The sequence below is a fragment of the Myripristis murdjan genome, chromosome 11 (genome assembly GCF_902150065.1).
Source record: "Myripristis murdjan chromosome 11, fMyrMur1.1, whole genome shotgun sequence".
NCBI lineage: Eukaryota > Metazoa > Chordata > Actinopteri > Holocentriformes > Holocentridae > Myripristis > Myripristis murdjan.
The window spans coordinates 2,306,946-2,327,583 of record NC_043990.1 but is presented as its reverse complement, the minus strand read 5'-3'; the positions used below and the strand labels follow the sequence as shown (position 1 = coordinate 2,327,583).

Here is a 20,638-nt window from a genome sequence, read left to right as displayed (position 1 = left end):
GTCAAACTTCAGGAAAACTTCATTTAATTCAGAATAATGCTTCCCAGGCAAAGTAGTGATTAGGCCAAGCATCTTCCATATGCTTTGTTACTACTTTTATTACTGGAGAAAACTTGCTCTCATTGTTCTCATTATTCACAATTATAAAAATAAAAAAATTTATCATCAGCATATGGGAATGAGTGCTAGTTTTAAACAATGACATAAATTTAAATGAATGGCACTATTCATCTTCACCTCGTGCTGTTTGCAGAAGTCACACAGCATAATCAAGGATCCTTTCCACCCTGCCCACCACCTTTTTGAACTTTTGCCATCTGGCAGAAGATACAGATCCATCAAAACATTCTGGAACAGTTTTTATCCCACAGTCATAACCACACTGAACAGTGACACAACACTAATGTAACATGTAATCTGTTTAACAGACATTTTATTGCACTATTGGTATTAGCCTCGGCATATATTGTTACTGATGTGTATGTGATGTTTTGCTGTGTGGTCAGTGAATAGATGTTGATGTGTGGGGGATAAGCTGTTTGGATCATTCAGCAGTGGTTTGGGGGTCGGCATCAGGGCAGATCACTTTGCTCCATGTTGTTGTTCTTTTAATGTTTCTGATTGGGCTTCTTCACTGGAACTGTCCTCTTCATTTGGGGGAACTTTCAGCTTGTTGAGGTGGGAGGTGGCTGTTTGAAGCTCAGAGGGAAAACTGACACTGACACTGACAACAAGATGATACTGTGTGTGTGTGTGTGTGTGTGTGTGTGTGTGTGTGTGTGTGTGTGTGTGTCCTCAGTGAACTGTATCAGTCCCTGCAGTAGCTTCCAGCTGCAGCAGTCACTTCAGTTTTATGTTCAGTCTGACTGAGGGAGGTTTTTGTAGACTCTTTTTCACTGTGTGAACACGTCTTTACTGTTGGTAAAGTGGACACTCTGACAGTAGTAAACTGCTGCATCTTCAGCCTGGACTCCACTGATGGTCAGAGTGAAGTCACTCCCTGATCCACTGCCTGAAAAGCGATCTGGAATCCCTGATTTTCGAGTATTAGCCCAGTAAATGAGCAGTTTAGGAGTTCCTCCATTTCTCTGTTGGTACCAGGCTAAACAGTGGTAGCTGAAAGCAAAAACATAAACATCCCGGCTGGTTTTACTTGTGATGGTGGTTGAGGCTCCCAGAGCAGCCCTCACTGCTCCAGGCTGAGTCACTGTGACCTGGCCTCTGGACTCTGAGGACACACAGACAAAAACAGAAAGCAGCGTCATGCTTTTCTCTGCTTCATTTCAGAGGGACGGATCTTCATAGAGGAGAGGACTTTGATTCTCTGGTCTTTACCTGTCAAGCAGCAGCAGAGGAGAGTCCAGATGAGGATGGAGCTCAAAGTCATGTTTGGATGAGGAGGATTTCTGGGGCTTCTGTTGTCATGAAGGACAGCTGTCAGTCATCCAGTCTTCAACTCTCAGGACTATAAACTCTCCCAGAGCACTGGAGCATGGTGCTGCTGATGCAAAGTGGCTCTCTATGGAAATGCTCTGACCCACTCCAACAGGGACACACATTACTCTCATCAGGATGTTAATCAATGGATAATTTTCAATAAACTCCTGATAAATAATATTCCTAAGTTATATTTCCATTGGTTTAGTTTGATGACTCAATATGTTTTCAAGATGGTTTTATGTGTGATAATTGATGTCTTCCAAAGCTCTTAATAAAGACTAAAGACGATGGAAATGGATCATAGAAAATAAAGATTTTCTCTGATCAAAATTTCAACAGCCTGCTGTAGTAGAAGTAGAATATATTCAGTTAGTTTTCAATTGTGAAACCTGTCTGTTGGTGTCGTTCAGCAGCAAACACAACTACAGTAAACCATGGTGAGATGTTGGTTTCAGCACACACACACACACACACAAAAAAATGGTGGTAAAAAAGACTAAATGGCCTCACATTCTCGCCCCAGTGCGTAAATGTAAACTACATTTTTCAGCGGGTAAGTAAAACCTTGGTACTTTGAAGGCCATGTGGCTCTCAGCCTTTATTTTTAACAGTGAAACTTGTCTGTTGCCATGGTTGAGCAGTGACGCCTGTCTGTTGCCACGGTTACTGAGCTCAGAGAGGGAGGAGAAACCTTGAAGACCAGTTTCATCAAATCTCTCCCACTGCTGAATCATCTGAGAAAGATCCTCAGGATCAGCAGCCTCAGGTTCGAACCCAAGTTTCCTGTCTCTCTCTACGGTGCCTGTCAAATAAAGCAGAAAGGGAAAAAAAAGAGTGAGAAAGTCCATGCAGGGAGATGGAAAGGGAGGATGGACAGCGTGTATGTCAAGTTCCATTCCCGTTTCCAGTGAGATCTTTCATTTGTGACCGAGACTGTGCCCATAAAAAAAAAAAAAAAAAAAAAAAAAAAAAAAAAAAAAAAAAAAACATCAATAGTGAAGCAACAGAAAAAAAATGAATTTGTAGTACAAAACAAACATGCAAAAACGTGTGGGTATGTGCAAATTGTGCAGCTTACAGTGGCGCCATTCAGAGACAGCTGTCAGAGGCAATGCATTGTCAGGTGGTTTACTGCCACCTAGTGGTTCAGTTGGAGACTGCATTGAACTTGTTGGTTCCCTACAGCAATGACAATAATTAGATTTCATTATAAAACTGCCATTATTATAGTCCTCGAGTGATCCATAACCAATAATGGTTTGACACTTTATCTTTGAAATTTTTGTTTAGTATTATTGTCCAAAACCTCTGGTGCTACTACTACTACTGCTACTACTACTACTACCTCTACTACTACTACCACTACTAATGCCACCACCACTACTACTACCACTACTACTACCACTACTACTACTACTGCTAATGCCACCACCACTGCTACTATTACTACCTCTACTATCACTACTACTACTACCACTATTACCACTACTACTGCCACCAGCACTACTACTACTACCACTACTACTTCTATCTCTACCACTACCACTACTACTACAAATACTAGTGTTGTAGTACTCGAGATCGGTCTCGATACCACTTTTTGAGGGTCTCGGTCTTGTCCCGGAATCTAAGGCATTTTCACTGGGTCTTGTCTTGGTCTCGGACCGGGCGGACTCGGGATTTTTGATCAAGACAGGTCGAGACCAGGCTCTCAATACTTTGATAAGAGAAAAAAGAAAAGTGCAGCCTCTGCCTTCCCAGTGTCACACAGCCTTTGCAACACCTTGAGTGACACGCCCCCTGAACACAAGATTGGATGAAGATGGCTGGAGAAGCGGTGCTTATGTTTGGCGTCCCGGGAAATCGCCATGAAAAATATCAGCAAACTCTGGCTGGCTTTCTCTCTTGTTGCATAAGTTCTTCATGGCCATTAGGGTATTTTGGTAGTCCTTAAATTGACAATTAAATGTTTCGCAATTTGTCCCGTATTTTCATAAATGCCACATACACGTCTGTCACACACACATCAACACTGAATAATGAACCAAATAAAACACAGGAAATGTTAAAGGCAGCTAATGTAATCGTGGCAGGACCCGCTTAGTGAGGAGCTGACGCGAGGTACAGCGGATAGACCTCCACCTCCCGTGGCTGTGTCTCTCTCTGTGACTGTCTGCCTGCCTACCCGCTCCTGTCATGGGTTGCCTAGTTACACACACGGACGCTGCGCACTGCGTGCACCAGGGCACCCGCGTGTTTTAAAGATGTCGGCTACAACCGACACTCCACCACATCTCCAAAAGCAAAAACGTTTGCTAAAGTACAGACGCGAATGCAAAGAGAGAGAACCCGTGGCCTGACAGCGTCAGTGGCAACGAGTAGGCCTACAAGGCAAATTGCAAAATGTGTCGGCGAGTGTTTTCTGTGCCTCATGGTGGACTGGCTGACGTGCAGCAACATGCACGAGGGGATCAACATAGAATAAACATGAGAACGGACAGGAACCAAATGGCAGTGTCACAGTTTTTCATAGCTGTCATGGCTCCTGAGGTCGATACAGTAAGGGACATCATTATATGATCAACTTGATTTCCTCTATGGTTGTGTTTTTAGCAGAAGATGTCAGTGCTTATGCTGATGTGGGCATATACCCTACAGCACAGTTTCTCAAATGGGGGTACGAATACCCCTGGAGGTATGTGGAGCAACTCCAGGGGGTACGTGAGATTTTTAAAAATTATACAACACGTAGATCCAACTGAGCAATCTGGCTGGTCAATCAGACATTTAGAATATGCTCAAATGAGCATGACAGCAGGGCTAGCCATGCTCAAATGAAAAATACCTCAACACTGAAAATATTACTCCGCCTATAGCTTATTGCCCGAGTCTGTGTGGTTTCTAAGGCAACTCGGAACGTTTCACTGAAACCCGCATCAAAAGCCACTGTCAGCTTTGTTAGTCTGCATAATGGACCGTTTTGTTGTCAATTTTGATTTCTTTGGAGACCTAAGTTTGGGTAAATGGCTGAACGAGGAAGACAAGACAGAAGAGGGCCGTCAAATGTCTACAAGACTACCTGAAAAACACCGGGCAAACAGCTGATTTCGCAGGTGTAAGTAAAGAAGAGCTAAACAAATTAAAGCCCCATAAAATTCATGGAGGATCCGTGAATTTTATGGGGCTTTAATTTCTATAATAAAGAGAATGAAATGCACGGACAGTACCTGCTGTGGCTGATTCAGAACCACGGACAGTACCCGCTGAGGCGCATTCAGCACCACGGACAGTACCCACTGATGCACATTCAGAACCACGGGCAGTACCTGCTGATGCAGATTCAGCACCACGGACAGCACCCGCTGATGCACATTCAGAACCACGGCCAGTACCTGCTGAGGCAGATTCAGCACCACGGACAGTAGCCGCTGATGCACATTCAGAACCACGAGCAGTACCCGCTGAGGCAGATTCAGCACCATGGACAGTAGCCGCTGATGCGCATTCAGAACCATGGACAGTACCTGTAAGATTTTCCACAGAGATGTACAGGCTATAACTTTCTTCTTGTTATTAATGTGTTAATGTTATCAGTTATCAGTTATTAATTAGCCTATTAATCATTATTCATTTGTTTATTCTTTATGAGTTGCCTAGGCCATTGATTTAATTAATTTGTCAATTTGTTTGCATCTGTACATTGAAAGGAATATTTAATAAATCAGCACATCTGTGAAAACGGTGGTCTTTATTTCAGAGGTAAATTGATAATAACCTGAAAAGGTGATTAGCAAAGGCCCCTGAAAGGTGGGTTGAAATTATATAACTGACACACCCCCAGCTGAAATAAAACATCTGCTGGTGAGTTTATGAAAAGACAGATGTTTGTTTTGGCGCTGACACTGGAAAGCAGAGGCCTATATGTAAATATAACTGTTAATATAAGTTGGTTGTAGATAAAGATCAGCTGTGTTGCTGAGTCGCTGTCACGGCACCTGTTAAATTAAAAATGACTGAGAAGTTGGCAGAAGTTTAACTATCAGTACATGAATTTTTTTTTTTTTTTCCCAGCCAATATTCTAGTTGCAATATGATTAAGCTAGCAAAGCAGTTTTGTGTTGCTATGTGTGGTATTTATTCAGTTTCGATAAGCCCAAGTTGGTTGGCTGACAAGGACTAGTTAATGTCAGATCTCATGTATTTCCGCTGAAGTGGAGAGAATGCTAGCAAAAAACTTTTATAATTTGAGAGCAAAATGCCCACAGTATGAATACATTTTGATTATACATTTTATTTTGTTGGTAATAGTTGTATAATCGCATTATTACACTCGAGGGTGTGCTTGACCGTCATTATTGTAACTTCACACCCTCTTGTGTAATAATGCTGAAATATATGTTAAAAAAATAGCATCCATGCAAGGTTCCTTAAAAATCATTATTTAGCATAATAAATATTCATTAAAATATAAATGGAAGCTCATAAATGGAATTTTATATTCAGTATTCAATTTCATCATCCTGAAAAACCCTGAACCCTTACTTTTTTGCATCTTTGGAAATCTACTTGTGTCTTTTATAAGACCCATGCAAAAACTAAAAGAAGGTGTATCTTATTTCAGATGAAGGTGTATTAATCTCTTTACACTCATTATAAGCAATATTCACCTGACAAATCCAGATTAACATGTTATTTCAAGATATAAACAAAAAAAAAGCCTTAATTGCTTGAAATGAGTCAAACTATAGCTGTCAAAGCACTAAATTGCAAAATGTTCTCAAATTGCTTAAGTTGAAGACTCATGTTCAAGAAACCTTGCTTAAATGTTTTTTTTCTACTTAATTCATTTAATTTAGGCCTTATTCCTTTTTCTTTTAATCTTTCTTTATGAAATGACATATTTATCATTGCTTGTCAGGTCAATGCAATTTTAAAAAGTATGATGGCATACTTTTTACAGGAAGTCAGACAACAAATTTCCTTAGATTTGAGATTCGTTTCATTGTGCTGCTACTCTCTCGTCTCGGTAATGTCTTGATCTCAGTTTGTGCGGTCTTGACTACAACACTATCATCCAGGTTTCACAAAGTAAAATGAATTTCTGTCAGATCATTCCTTCCACAGTGAGAGAGCCGTGTCATCTTGACAACCATGAGGTTTTCAATGGATCAGTCGCTCTCTGGACTCTCTGGACTAATTGTTGAAAAAAAAGTTTCTTCATACATGTTTAATATCATTTGTTTCATTAAATCCTTTTTCCTGCTTTCACCATAATGTCTGACTCACAGCTGCTTTATTGCACTTTTCTTTACACATTGTGGACAAACTAAGAAAAGTCAACAACTTACATGTCAGAAAAGAGTGAAAAGAGCATTACTTCCTTTGCTGTGTTACACTATACTGATTGGGACATTTCACTTTTTAACCTGAAATTCTGAGCTCAGTGAAAACTAACTTGAGCAGAATGTGGATAAAGATGAGGGAAAGAAAAAATAAATCAATCTTAAAGTCCCCAAACCCCAAACCCAAATGTGTGTGAGGCCTGACATCTGCTGGCGGACATCAGGACACTGAATCGGTGACATGCTATTGGCTGGTTCCAGGTGATGTCATCTGCTGCAGAGCACAACAGGTGGTGACATTACCTGGCTGGAACCACAGATCAGCCAATTACAGTTGGCCAGTTGAGCTCACAACTTCTCATAAGAGGACATGAGGCCTTAAAGGACCATCCCAGTGACTCTGAATGTTCAGTGTCAAATCTACAAAATGTTCCTGCTGATCTTTTCCCAAAGCAAGCAGTGGTATTTAAGAACTCACATATCATTTTCCTCCCTTTGATTACAGCCATTGGTTTACATTCATTCCACTATGACATGAAAATGGATTTTCAGAGACTTCAAGCTGTCATGCAGCAGTGGTTTGGGGGTCGGCATCAGGGCAGCTCACTTTGCTCCATGTTGTTGTGATTTTAATGTTTTGGATTGGGCTTCTTCACTGGAACTGTCCTCTTCATTTGGGGGAACTTTCAGCTTGTTGAGGTGGGAGGTGGCTGTTTGAAGCTCAGAGGGAAAACTGACACTGACACTATCAACAAGATCATATGTTCTCATCAACCATATTTGTGTATGTGTGTGTGTGTGTGTGTGTGTGTGTGTGTGTGTGTGTGTCCTCAGTGAACTGTATCAGTCCCTGCAGTAGCTTCCAGCTGCAGCAGTCACTTCACTTTCTGTTCAGTCTGACTGAGGGAGGTTTTTGTACGACGCTTTTTCACTGTGTGAACAGATACTGACTGTTGATGTGGTGTTGACTCTGACAGTAGTAAACTGCTGCATCTTCAGCCTGGACTCCACTGATGGTCAGAGTGAAGTCACTCCCTGATCCACTGCCTGTAAAACGATCTGGAATCCCTGATGCTCGAGTATTAGCAAAGTAAATGAGGAGTTTAGGAATTTCTCCATCTCTCTGTTGGTACCAGGCTAAAAGGTGGTTGCTGTTCCACACTTGAACATCCCGGCTGGTTTTACATGTGATGGTGACGGAGGCTCCCGGAGCAGCCCTCACTGCTCCAGGCTGAGTCACTGTGACCTGGCCTCTGGACTCTGAGGACACACAGACAAAAAAACAAAGCAGTGTCATGCTTTTCTCCGCTTCATTTCAGAGGGACGGATCTTCATAGAGGAGAGGACTTTGATTCTCTGGACTTTACCTGTCAAGCAGCAGCAGAGGAAAGTCCACATGAGGATGGAGCTCAAAGTCATTTTTGGATGAGGAGGATTTCTGGGGCTTCTGTTGTCATGAAGGACAGCTGTCAGTCATCCAGTCTTCAACTCTCAGGACTATAAACTCTCCCAGAGCACTGGAGCATGGTGCTGCTGATGCAAAGTAGCTCTCTATGGAAATGCTCTGACCCACTCCAACAGGGACACACATTACTCTCATCAGGATGTTCATCAATGGATCAATTTAATCAATTTAACAAACTGTTGATTGAGCTGTTTTTTTTTTTTTTTTTTATCTTGATATGTGTAACATTTTTCCCTAAGAATTTCTTCTCTGTTGTTTTATTGTGGCAGAGTTTGATCGAATTCTGCTGTGACTGACTGAAAAATGTTTCCTGTTCTCATATCACTGCTGTACAACTTTTACAACACAGACATCAAAGCTTTATAAATAGAAAATGTCCGTTTATAGCAAGAGGATTCATCTTTCATCATTTATCTTCACTAGTGAAACTTGTCTGTTGCCATAATTCAGCAGTGATGCCTATCTGTTGCCATGGTTACTGAAGTTGGAGGAAAATGAAAAACTGAAGATTCCCCTTTTGAACATTAAAACAAACTTGCAATGGTGAGGGGAAAATATACCAGGATCTGAAATAAAAAGCAGGGTGTCATCAGCAAAAAAGGGATTCAACATAAAAGCGATCTTTACAAACCAACCAAATAAAAGTCATACCCTAACCATGGACACCCTCCATGTGTTTCCCTTTCAAATAAAAGCTTGAAGACTGTGACTCATTTCTAAATATGAATACCTGTTGTGTACAATATAGTACTTTTATCCATTTTATAAAGACTGCTCTAAAATAACTTAAGCAAAGTAAATGATTGAAAGTGTGTGCTTGTGTTTGGACTGATCAGTCATCACAGTCTTGAAGGTTGGGAAGGAACAGCTCAGTGGATGGAAAAAATGACTTTAAGAAGGTCAGAGGTCAAACATAAACACAGCTGTACACATACAAACATGGCAAAGAATATTCATCTGTGCATCTAGATCATTTAAAGTAGTTAAACCGCCCAAACCGCTCCACCGAGGACGCCATATCCACTACACTCCACCTGACCCTGGAACACCTGGAAAACAAGAACGCACTGGTCCGAATGCTGTTTGGGGATTTTAGCTCGGCCTTTAATACCATGATCCCACAGCATCTGATCAACAAAATGGGCCCACTCGGACTGAACACTCCCCTGCAAAATTGGATACTGGACTTTTTGACAGACAGGCCTCAATTTGTACGTGGTGGAAATAACAGGTCAGACACTGTCATGGTGAGCACAGGCTCTCCGCAGGGGTGTGTTCTCAGCCCCCTACTTTACACCCTGATGACCCACGACTGTTGTGCAAAGTACAACACAAATCACATCATCAAGTATGCGGACGACACAACGGTGGTGGGGCTCATCCAGGACGGCGAGGAGAAGCACTACAGAGATGAGGTGGAACTTTTTGCAAACTGGTGTAGCAATAACAACCTGCTCCTGAATGTGGAGAAAACCAAAGAACCGGTGATTGATTTCAGGACGAAACGGCCGGTGCACACCCCACTCTACATCAAGGACACTGCTGTGGAGATCGTCCCACATATCAAGTTCCTGGGGGTCCACGTAGCAGACAACCTCACCTGGTCCCTGCACACCTCCTCCACTGTTGAAAAGGCTCACCAGCGCCTGCACCTCCTGAGAAGGTTAAAGAGAGCATACCTTAGTCCATCAATCCTCACCACCTTCTACAAAGGCACCATTGAGAGTGTGCTAACCAGCAGCACCTCTCTGTGGCATGAGAGCAGCAGTGCCTCAGACAGAAAGGCACTGAGAAGAGTGGTGAGGTCAACAGAAAAAATTATTGGAGTCACGTTGCCACCTGTTGGGGACCTGGCGAAACAACGCTGCCTGGTGAGGGCAACAAGAATCACCAGGGGCCCCACTCACCCCTCTCATGGACTGTTTTACCTCTACTATCTATTTATTACGTTTTGGTTCTGCACATAAATCTTGCACATATATTTGATATTTTCTACATACATATTTATATATGTATATATTTAGACTGCCTCTCTCTAATTTTTTTTATCCTTGTTCTTTTTATTCCTTTAGTTTTTATGGTGTTTATCCAATCTTTCTATTGTGCCCAATGCATCGTTTTTTTCACAGTGCATCTCTGATGTAATGTCGAAATGACAGTAAAGGAATCTGAATTAGAATTAAAGTAGTTAAAGTAGTTGAAATCAGGTAGGATCAACTAAGATGGTGAGAAAATATTGTAACCAGGATGTTCATTCTGTTTAAACTAAAATATGCATTGAAATCTTATTATTAAGATGACATAGTCTCACTCAGTGTTGACAAAATATAAAGATGTTTGATTTGTTTGCAGAAATAATACTTGTCATTTTAAAGTATTAAAGCTAAAGAGTTTTCATATGTGTGAAAAGACTCTGGGTGTCACATCTCCTGGTTTTGGATCAGTTTTGTCTCTTTCTCTTTTGTTCACCAGTCATCCCCTGACTCTATTTTTGTGTTTGCCTTTTGTGTCTGTTGGTTGTGTTTGTCTCCCTGCACTTCCTGTATTCCCAGCCCTCCTTGTGTCAGTCCTGCCATCCGCCTCACCTCTCCTGCTCTCCCCTGTCTCCACCTTCCTGCACCAAACCTCATCCAGTTATCTGTCACCTCACCTGCTCACCTGTCTCCACATGTCCAGCTCCGCCTTTCTGCACCGCTCTTCTTCCAATCATCTAATCTGCTAACTAACCCAGCAGTATTAATCCCTGTCAGTTCTCTGTAATCTTTTCCAGTTTGTCCCAGTGGTTTCACCTGTGTGTCGTGCCAGCCTGGTTTTACCCATGATTGTGTTGAACCAGCAGATGTGTTTTCTCTCTGTGATCATACAGGTTGGATGTGTGTACAAGTTGGATAAAGGCGACTTTTTGTCAGGGAGCTGCTGGTGGGAGAAGCCTGTTTGGAGTTCAGAGGGAAAACTGGTAGAGACATGATGAAGAAGATTATAACTTGTCATCTATAAAGTGCTGTACATGTGTGTGTGTGTGTGTGTGTGTGTGTCCTCAGTGAACTGTATCAGTCCCTTCAGTAGCTTCCAGCTGCAGCAGTCACTTCAGTTTCTGTTCAGTCTGACTGAGGGAGGTTTTTGTACGACGCTTTTTCACTGTGTGAACAGATACTGACTGTTGATAATGTGGAGACTCTGACAGTAGTAAACTGCTGCATCTTCAGCCTGGACTCCACTGATGGTCAGAGTGAAGTCACTCCCTGATCCACTGCCTGTAAAACGATCTGGAATCCCTGATGCTCGAGAATTAACATAGGAAATGAAGAGTTTAGGAGGTTCTCCATCTTTCTGTTGGTACCAATGTAAATAGCTCCTACCATGAACATCCTGGCTGGTTTTACATGTGATGGTGACGGAGGCTCCCAGAGCAGCCCTCACTGCTCCAGGCTGAGTCACTGTGACCTGGCCTCTGGACTCTGAGGACACACAGACAAAAACACAAAGCAGCGTCATGCTTTTCTCTGCTTCATTTCAGAGGGACGGATCTTCATAGAGGAGAGGACTTTGATTCTCTGGACTTTACCTGTCAAGCAGCAGCAGAGGAGAGTCCAGATGAGGATGGAGCTCAAAGTCATGTTTGGATGAGGAGGATTTCTGGGGCTTCTGTTGTCATGAAGGACAGCTGTCAGTCATCCAGTCTTCAACTCTCAGGACTATAAACTCTCCCAGAGCACTGGAGCATGGTGCTGCTGATGCAAAGTGGCTCTCTATGGAAATGCTCTGACCCACTCTCATCAGGACGTTAATCAATGGATAATTTTCAATAAACTCCTGATAAATAATATTCCTAAGTTATATTTCCATTGGTTTAGTTTGATGACTCAATATGTTTTCAAGATGGTTTTATGTGTGATAATTGATGTCTTCCAAAGCTCTTAATAAAGACTAAAGACGATGGAAATGGATCATAGAAAATAAAGATTTTCTCTGATCAAAATTTCAACAGCCTGCTGTAGTAGAAGTAGAATATATTCAGTTAGTTTTCAATTGTGAAGCCTGTCTGTTGGTGTCGTTCAGTGGCAAACACAACTGCAGTAAACGATGGTGAGATGTTGGTTCTGCACACACACACAAAAAAAAGTGGTAAAAAAGACTAAATGGCCTCACATTCTTGTCCCAGTGCGTAAATGTAAACTACATTTTTCAGCGGGTAAGTAAAACCTTGGTACTTTGAAGGTCATGTGGCTCTCAGCCTTTATTTTTAACAGTGAAACTCGTCTGTTGCCATGGTTGAGCAGTGATGCCTGTCTGTTGCCATGGTTACTGAGCTCAGAGAGGGAGGAGAAACCTTGATGACCAGTTTCATCAAATCTCTCCCACTGCTGAATCATCTGAGAAAGATCCTCAGAACCAGCAGCCTCGGGTTCGAACCCGAGTTTCCTGTGTCTCTCTACGGTGCCTGTCAAATAAAGCAGCAAGGGAAAAAAAAGAGTGAGAAAGTCCATGCAGGGAGATGGAAAGGGAGGATGGACGTCGTGTATGTCAAGTTCCATTCCCGTTTCCAGTGAGATCTTTCATTTGTGACCGAGACTGTGCCCATAAAAAAAAAAAAAAAAAAAAAATTACATAAATAGTGAAGCAAAAGAAAAAAAAAAAAATGAATTTGTAGTACAAAACAAACATGCAAAAACATGTGTGGGTATGTGCAAATTGTGCAGCTTACAGTGGCGCCATTCAGATACAGCTGTCAGAGGCAAAGCATTGTCAGGTGGTTTACTGCCACCTAGTGGTTCAGTTGGAGACTGCATTGAACTTGTTGGTTCCCTTCAGCAATGACAATAATTAGATTTCATTATAAAACTGCCATTATTATAGTCCTCGAGTGATCCATAACCAATAATGGTGTGACACTTTATCTTTGAAATTTTTGTTTAGTATTATTGTCCAAAACCTCTGGTGCTACTACTACTACTGCTACTACTACTACTACTACCACTACTAATGCCACCACCACTACTACTACCACTGCTACTACCACTACTACTACTACTGCTAATGCCACCACCACTACTACTACTACTACCTCTACTATCACTACTACTACTACCACTATTACCACTACTACTGCCACCAGCACTACTACTACTACCACCACTACTTCTATCTCTATCACTACCACTACTACTACAATTACTAGTGTTGTAGTACTCGAGATCGGTCTTGGTCTCGAGACCGGTCTCGATACCACTTTTTGAGGGTCTCGGTCTCATCCCGGAATCTAAGGCATTTTCACTCGGTCTTGTCTCGGTCTCAGACTGGGCGGACTCGGGATTTTTGATCAAGACCGGTCGAGACCAGGCTCTCAATACTTTGATAAGAGAAAAAAGAAAAGTGCAGCCTCTGCCTTCCCAGTGTCACACAGCCTTTGCAACACCTTGAGTGACACGCCCCATGAACACAAGAGTGGATAAAGACGGCTGGAGAAGCGGTGCTTATGTTTGGCGTCCCGGGAAATCGCCATGAAAAATGTCAGCAAACTCTGGCTGGCTTTCTCTCTTGTTGCATAAGTTCTTCATGGCCATTAGGGTATTTTGGTAGTCCTTAAATTGACAATTAAATGTTTCGCAATTTGTCCCGTATTTTCATAAATGCCACATACACGTCTGTCACACACACATCAACACTGAATAATGAACCAAATAAAACACAGGAAATGTTAAAGGCAGCTAATGTAATCGTGGCAGGACCCGCTTAGTGAGGAGCTGACGCGAGGTACAGCGTATAGACCTCCACCTCCCGTGGCTGTGTCTCTCTCTCTGTGACTGTCTGCCTGCCTACCCGCTCCTGTCATGGGTTGCCTAGTTACACACACGGACACTGCGCACTGCGCGCACCAGGGCACCCGCGTGTTTTAAAGATGTCGGCTACAACCGACACTCCACCACGTCTCCAAAAGCAAAAACGTTTGCTAAAGTACAGACGTGAATGCAAAGAGGGAGAACCCGTGGCCTGACAGCGTCAGTGGCAACGAGTAGGCCTACAAGGCAAATTGCAAAACGTGTCGGCGAGTGTTTTCTGTGCCTCATGGTGGACTGGCTGACGTGCGGCAACATGCACGAGGGGATCAACATAGAATAAACATGAGAACGGACAGGAACCAAATGGCAGTGTCACAGTTTTTCATAGCTGTCATGGCTCCTGAGGTCGATACAGTAAGGGACATCATTATATGATCAACTTGATTTCCTATGGTTGTGTTTTTAGCAGAAGATGTCAGTGCTTATGCTGATGTGGGCATATACCCTACAGCACAGTTTCTCAAATGGGGCTACGAATACCCCTGGGGGTATGTGGAGGAACTCCAGGGGGTACGTGAGATTTTTAAAAATTATACAACACGTAGATCCAACCGAGCAGTCTGGCTGGTCAATCAGACATTTAGAATATGCTCAAATGAGCATGACAGCAGGGCTAGCCATGCTCAAATGAAAAATACCTCATCACTGAAAATATTACTCCGCCTATAGCTTATTGCCCGAGTCTGTGTGGTTTCTATGGCAATACGGAACTTCTCACTGAAACCTGCATCAAAAGCCACTGTCAGCTTTGTTAGTCTGCATAATGGACCGTTTTGTTGTCAATTTTGATTTCTTTGGAGACCTAAGTTTGGGTAAATGGCTGAACGAGGAAGGACAAGACAGAAGAGGGCCGTCAAATGTCTACAAGACTACCTGAAAAACACCGGGCAAACAGCTGATTTCGCAGGTGTAAGTAAAGAAGAGCTAAACAAATTAAAGCCCCATAAAATTCATGGAGGATCCGTGAATTTTATGGGTCTTTAATTTCTATAATAAAGAGAATGAAATGCAAGGACAGTACCTGCTGATGCAGTTTCAGCACCACGGACAGTACCCGCTGAGGCAGATTCAGCTCTACGAACAGTACCTGCTGTGGCTGATTCAGAACCACGGACAGTACCTGCTGAGGCGCATTCAGCACCACGGACAGTACCCGCTGATGCACATTCAGAACCACGGGCAGTACCTGCTGAAGTGCATTCAGCACCACGGACAGTACCCGCTGATGCACATTCAGAACCACGGCCAGTACCTGCTGAGGCAGATTCAGCACCATGGACAGTACCCGCTGATGCACATTCAGAACCATGAGCAGTACCCACTGAGGCAGATTCAGCACCATGGACAGTACCCGCTGAGGCAGATTCAGAACCACAAGCAGTACCCGCTGAGGCGCATTCACCACCATGGACAGTACCCGATGAGGCAGATTCAGCACCATGGACAGTAGCCGCTGATGCGCATTCAGAACCACAGACAGTACCTGTAAGATCTTCCACAGAGATGTACAGGCTATAACTTTCTTCTTGTTATTAATGTGTTAATGTTATCAGTTATCAGTTATTAATTAGCCTATTAATCATTATTCATTTGTTTATTCTTTATGAGTTGTCTAGGCCATTGATTTAATTAATTTGTCAATTTGTTTGCATCTGTACATTGAAAGGAATATTTAATAAATCAGCACATCTGTGAAAACTGTGGTCTTTATTTCAGAGGTAAATTGATAATAACCTGAAAAGGTGATTAGCAAAGGCCCCTGAAAGGTGGGGTTGAAATTATATAACTCTGTTCAGGAGTGACACACCCCCAGCTGAAATAAAACATCTGCTGGTGAGTTTATGAAAAGACAGATGTTTGTTTTGGCGCTGACACTGGAAAGCAGTGGCCTATATGTAAATATAACTGTTAATATAAGTTGGTTGTAGATAAAGATCAGCTGTGTTGCTGAGTCGCTGTCACGGCACCTGTTAGATTAAAAATGACTGAGAAGTTGGCAGAAGTTTAACTATCAGTCCATGAAAAAATGTTGTTTTTTTTTTTTTTTTCCATCCAATATTCTAGTTGCAATATGATTAAGCTAGCAAAGCAGTTTTGTGTTGCTATGTGTGGTATTTATTCAGTTTCGATAAGCCCAAGTTGGCTGGCTGACAAGGACTAGTTAATGTCAGATCTCATGTACTTCCGCTGAAGTGGAGATAATACCAGCAAAAAACTTTTATATTTTGAGAGCAAAATGCCCACAGTATGAATACATTTTGATTATACATTTTATTTTGTTGGTAATAGTTGTATAATCGCATTATTACACTCGAGGGTGTGCTTGACCGTCATTATTGTAACTTCACACCCTCTCGTGTAATAATGCTGAAATATATGTTAAAAAAATAGCATCCATGCAAGGTTCCTTAAAAATCATTATTTAGCCTAATAAATATTCATTAAAATATAAATGGAAGCTCATAAATGGAATTTTATATTCAGTATTCAATTTCATCATCCTGAAAAACCCCGAACCCTTACTTTTTTGCATCTTTGGAAATCTACTTGTGTCTTTTATAAGACCCATGCAAAAACTAAAAGAAGGTGTATCTTATTTCAGATGAAGGTGTATTAATCTCTTTACACTCATTATAAGCAATATTCACCTGACAAATCCAGATTAACATGTTATTTCAAGATATAAACAAAAAAAGCCTTAATTGCTTGAAATGAGTCAAACTATAGCTGTCAAAGCACTAAAATGCAAAATGTTCTCAAATTGCTTAAGTTGAAGACCCATGTTCAAGAAACCTTGCTTAAATGTTTTTTTTTCTACTTAATACATTTAATTTAGGCCTTATTCCTTTTTCTTTTAATCTTTCTTCATGAAATGACATATTTATCACCGCTTGTCAGGTCAATGCAATTTCAAAAAGTATGATGGCGTACTTTTTACAAGTAGTCAGACAACAAATTTCCTTAGATTTGAGATTCGTTTCATTGTGCTGCTACTCTCTAGTCTCGGTAATGTCTTGGTCTCGGTTGGTGCGGTCTTGACTACATCACTATCATCCAGGTTTCACAAAGTAAAATGAATTTCGGTCAGGTCATTCCTTCTACAGTGAGAGAGCCATGTCATCTTGACAACCATGAGGTTTTCAATGGATCAGTCGCTCTCTGGACTTTTAGCGGAGAACCAAAATTAATTGTTGAAAAAAGGTCCTGCATACATGTTTAATATCATTTGATTCATTAAATCCTGTTTCTTGCTTTCTCCATGATGTCTGACTCACAGCTGCTTTATTGCACTTTTCTTTGCACATTGTGGACAAACTAAGAAAAGTCAACAACTTACATGTCAGAAACAAGTGAAAAGAGCATTACTTTCTTTGTTGTGTTATACTCTACTGATTGGTACATTTCACTTTTTAACCTGAAATTCTGAGCTCAATGAATGAATGAGGGAAAGAAAAAATAAATCAATCTTAAAGTCCCCAAACCCCAAACCCAAATCTGTGTGAGGCCTGACATCTGCTGGAGGACATCTGGACAATGAATTGGTGACATGCTATTGGCTGGTTCCAGGTGATGTCATCTGCTGCAGAGCACAACAGGTGGTGACATTACCTGGCTGGAACCACAGATCAGCCAATTACAGTTGGCCAGTTGAGCTCACAACTTCTCATAAGAAGACATGAGACCTTTAAGGACCATCCCAGTGGCTCTGAATGTTCAGTGTCTAATCTGCAAAATGTTTCTGCTGATCTTTTCCCAAAGCATTTATTATGTATTTAAGAACTCACATATAATTTATCCTCCGTTTAATTACAGCCATTGGTTTCCATTCATTCCACTATGATATGAAAATGGACTTTCAGAGACTTCAGGCTGTCCTTCAGCAGTGGTTTGGGGGTCGGCATCAGGGCAGCTCACTTTGCTCCATGTTATTGTGCTTTTAATGTTTCTGTTTGGGATTCTTCACTGGAACTGTCCCCTTCATTTGGGGGAACTTTCAGCTTGTTGAGGTGGGAGGTGGCTGTTTGAAGCTCAGAGGGAAAACTGACACTGACACTATGAACAAGATGATATGTTCTCATCAACCGTGTGTGTGTGTGTGTGTGTGTGTGTGTGTGTGTGTGTGTGTGTGTGTGTGTGTGTGTGTGTGTGTGTGTGTTTGGGTTTATAACTGTATAGACACAGTAAAAGAAAAAACTCTAAATTTGCCTCTTTACTATTGTACATTTCCTGTAATTAAACAGTTGAACATGTTGATTCAGGTCCAGTCGGCTCTTGTCTCTCTTGACTTTCCTCTGTCTAAATGAGGCTTCTTGATCCAGCTGACTGAATGATCATCCTGATCTGTTTGGATCCTGACAGTCCAGATGTTCCAGCAGCAGCATGGATAAGCTGTTTGGATCATTCAGCAGTGGTTTGGGGGTCGGCATCAGGGCAGTTCACTTTGCTCCATGTTGTTGTGCTTTGAATGTTTCTGATTGGGCTTCTTCACTGGAACTGTCCTCTTCATTTGGGGGAACTTTCAGCTTATTGAGGTGGGAGGTGGCTGTTTGAAGCTCAGAGGGAAAACTGACACTGACACTATCAACAAGATGATATGTTCTTATTAACCGTGTGTGTGTGTGTGTCTGTGTGTGTGTGTGTGTGTGTGTGTGTCCTCAGTGAACTGTATCAGTCCCTGCAGTAGCTTCCAGCTGCAGCAGTCACTTCAGTTTCTGTTCAGTCTGACTGAGGGAGGTTTTTGTATGACGCTTTTTCACTGTGTGAACAGAGCTTTACTGTTGATAACGTGAGCACTCTGACAGTAGTAAACTGCTGCATCTTCAGCCTGGACTCCACTGATGGTCAGAGTGAAGTCACTCCCTGATCCACTGCCTGTAAAACGACCTGGAATCCCTGATGCTCGATTACTAGCCACATAAATGAGCATTTTGGGAATTTCTCCATCTTTCTGTTGGTACCAGTGTAAATAGCTCCCACCATAAACATTCGGGCTGGTTTTACATGTGATGGTGACGGAGGCTCCCAGAGCAGCCCTCACTGCTCCAGGCTGAGTCACTGTGACCTGGCCTCTGGACTCTGAGGACACACAGACAAAAACACAAAGCAGTGTCATGCTTTTCTCCGCTTCATTTCAGAGGGACGGATCTTCATAGAGGAGAGGACTTTGATTCTCTGGACTTTACCTGTCAAGCAGCAGCAGAGGAGAGTCCAGATGAGGATGGAGCTCAAAGTCATGTTTGGATGAGGAGGATTTCTGGGGCTTCTGTTGTCATGAAGGACAGCTGTCAGTCATCCAGTCTTCAACTCTCAGGACTATAAACTCTCCCAGAGCACTGGAGCATGGTGCTGCTGATGCAAAGTGGCTCTCTATGGAAATGCTCTGACCCACTCCAACAGGGACTCACATTACTCTCATCAGGATGTTGAGAACCTCATTGCTGCTTTTTCAAATTTCTGAAAAAAACCCTTAACTAACACAATAAACCTTTATATTGTTGTACTTTTACACTGACTTTTAAACTCTTTCAACATCATCAAAGACATAGTTTTACTTTAAAATGTGTTAAAAATCTGATGTTTCCTCTGTTTCCTCTTCTTGAAATAAAGGAAGATATATGAACTGATAAACAGATGAAAGTTTTTGAATAGTATCATATATTTGCCCTATCTATTATTTATTATTTGTTTTCTACTATGTAATGTAAAGGTTTTCAGCTCATATCATGTTTGTGTGCTGATGTGCATGAGAGGCCTCTTAAAGGGAAGTGAAACAGTGTGTGAGTGAGTGACTGCTGGAGCATAAAAACCATCTGACAGAAACTCCTTAAAGCCTGATGCTTCAGGAGCATCAGCTTCTTCTCCAAGCAGCTGACTGCTGCTCCAAGCCTCATCCAGACGTCCCAAAATGTCTCTGCTCTATAGAGGCCTCCAACATCAGGAGTCCGTTTTGCCTTCCCATCATCTTTCTCTCAACACTGGTTCTTCTCTCCATTTCTATCAACATTATTCCCTGAGGTTGACAACACCCACATAACGCCCACACACTCAAGCCAAGTTTCTGCTGGCCTCCTTCACTTTTCTCACATCTTCCATATTCAGAGCCTCAACCATAGACTTCCACCTGTCTGCTTCCCCCTGCATATTCCACCTGTTGTTCTCCTCACAATGTTCTGGTCTTCTCACTGAAATGGACAGAGACCAATCAAACCCACCCACCTCATGTTTATTCATCAGATGTATCCGTCTCTCAGTCCATCTGAAAGCCTGGCAAACTGCCTCTCCCTTTAAAGATCTGAGATTCCTGCTCTTTCTGATCTGCTCTTCAGCTCAGAAAGCGCTCACCTAGCTACCTGCCCCTGGTTCCATTCACACTGACGGCAAATCCTCCACATCCTAAATCAAGCTGCTTCTCCAGCCGTTCCTTCAGCATTGGAGTCACTATTCCAGCTTCTCACCATGGTGTTTCTCAACACATTATCCTCGTCATGAGTCACTTGTCTTCAGCAGTTTTTCTCTGTTGCCGCTCAGATGTGAAAGACCTTTGTTATTCA

General features: G+C 42.2%; 1 protein-coding gene and 1 gene segment (V, D, J or C); both read right to left on the bottom strand.

Moving 5' to 3' along the window:
• Positions 1-893: 893 nt before the first annotated feature.
• LOC115367892 (uncharacterized) lies at positions 894-8,201 on the bottom strand. The gene is made up of 6 exons (XM_030063851.1): positions 8,150-8,201; positions 7,715-8,042; positions 7,086-7,089; positions 4,767-4,964; positions 4,097-4,148; positions 894-1,189 (listed from the first exon to the last, which is right to left on the bottom strand). The coding sequence occupies exons 1-6, from the start codon at positions 8,199-8,201 to the stop codon at positions 894-896; spliced, it is 930 nt and encodes a 309-aa protein (XP_029919711.1).
• Positions 8,202-18,840: 10,639 nt separating this feature from the next.
• LOC115367890 (Ig kappa chain V region 3381-like) lies at positions 18,841-19,322 on the bottom strand. The segment is given in 2 exon segments: positions 18,841-19,163; positions 19,271-19,322. Coding segments are annotated over 2 exon segments (375 nt in total).
• Between the last annotated feature and the right edge of the window lie 1,316 nt (positions 19,323-20,638).

Bases quoted from the DNA above. Each gene is read 5' to 3' on its own strand.
- LOC115367892 (XM_030063851.1), bottom strand. From the start codon at position 8,201: ATGACTTTGAGCTCCATCCTCATGTGGACTTTCCTCTGCTGCTGCTTG. The intron at 8,043-8,149 runs GTAAAGTCCAGA...GTGTGTCCTCAG, and splicing joins CCTCTGCTGCTGCTTGACAG to AGTCCAGAGGCCAGGTCACA. The intron at 4,149-4,766 runs GTACTGCCCGTG...TACCCCCTGGAG, and splicing joins TGCTGAATCTGCATCAGCAG to TTGCTCCACATACCTCCAGG.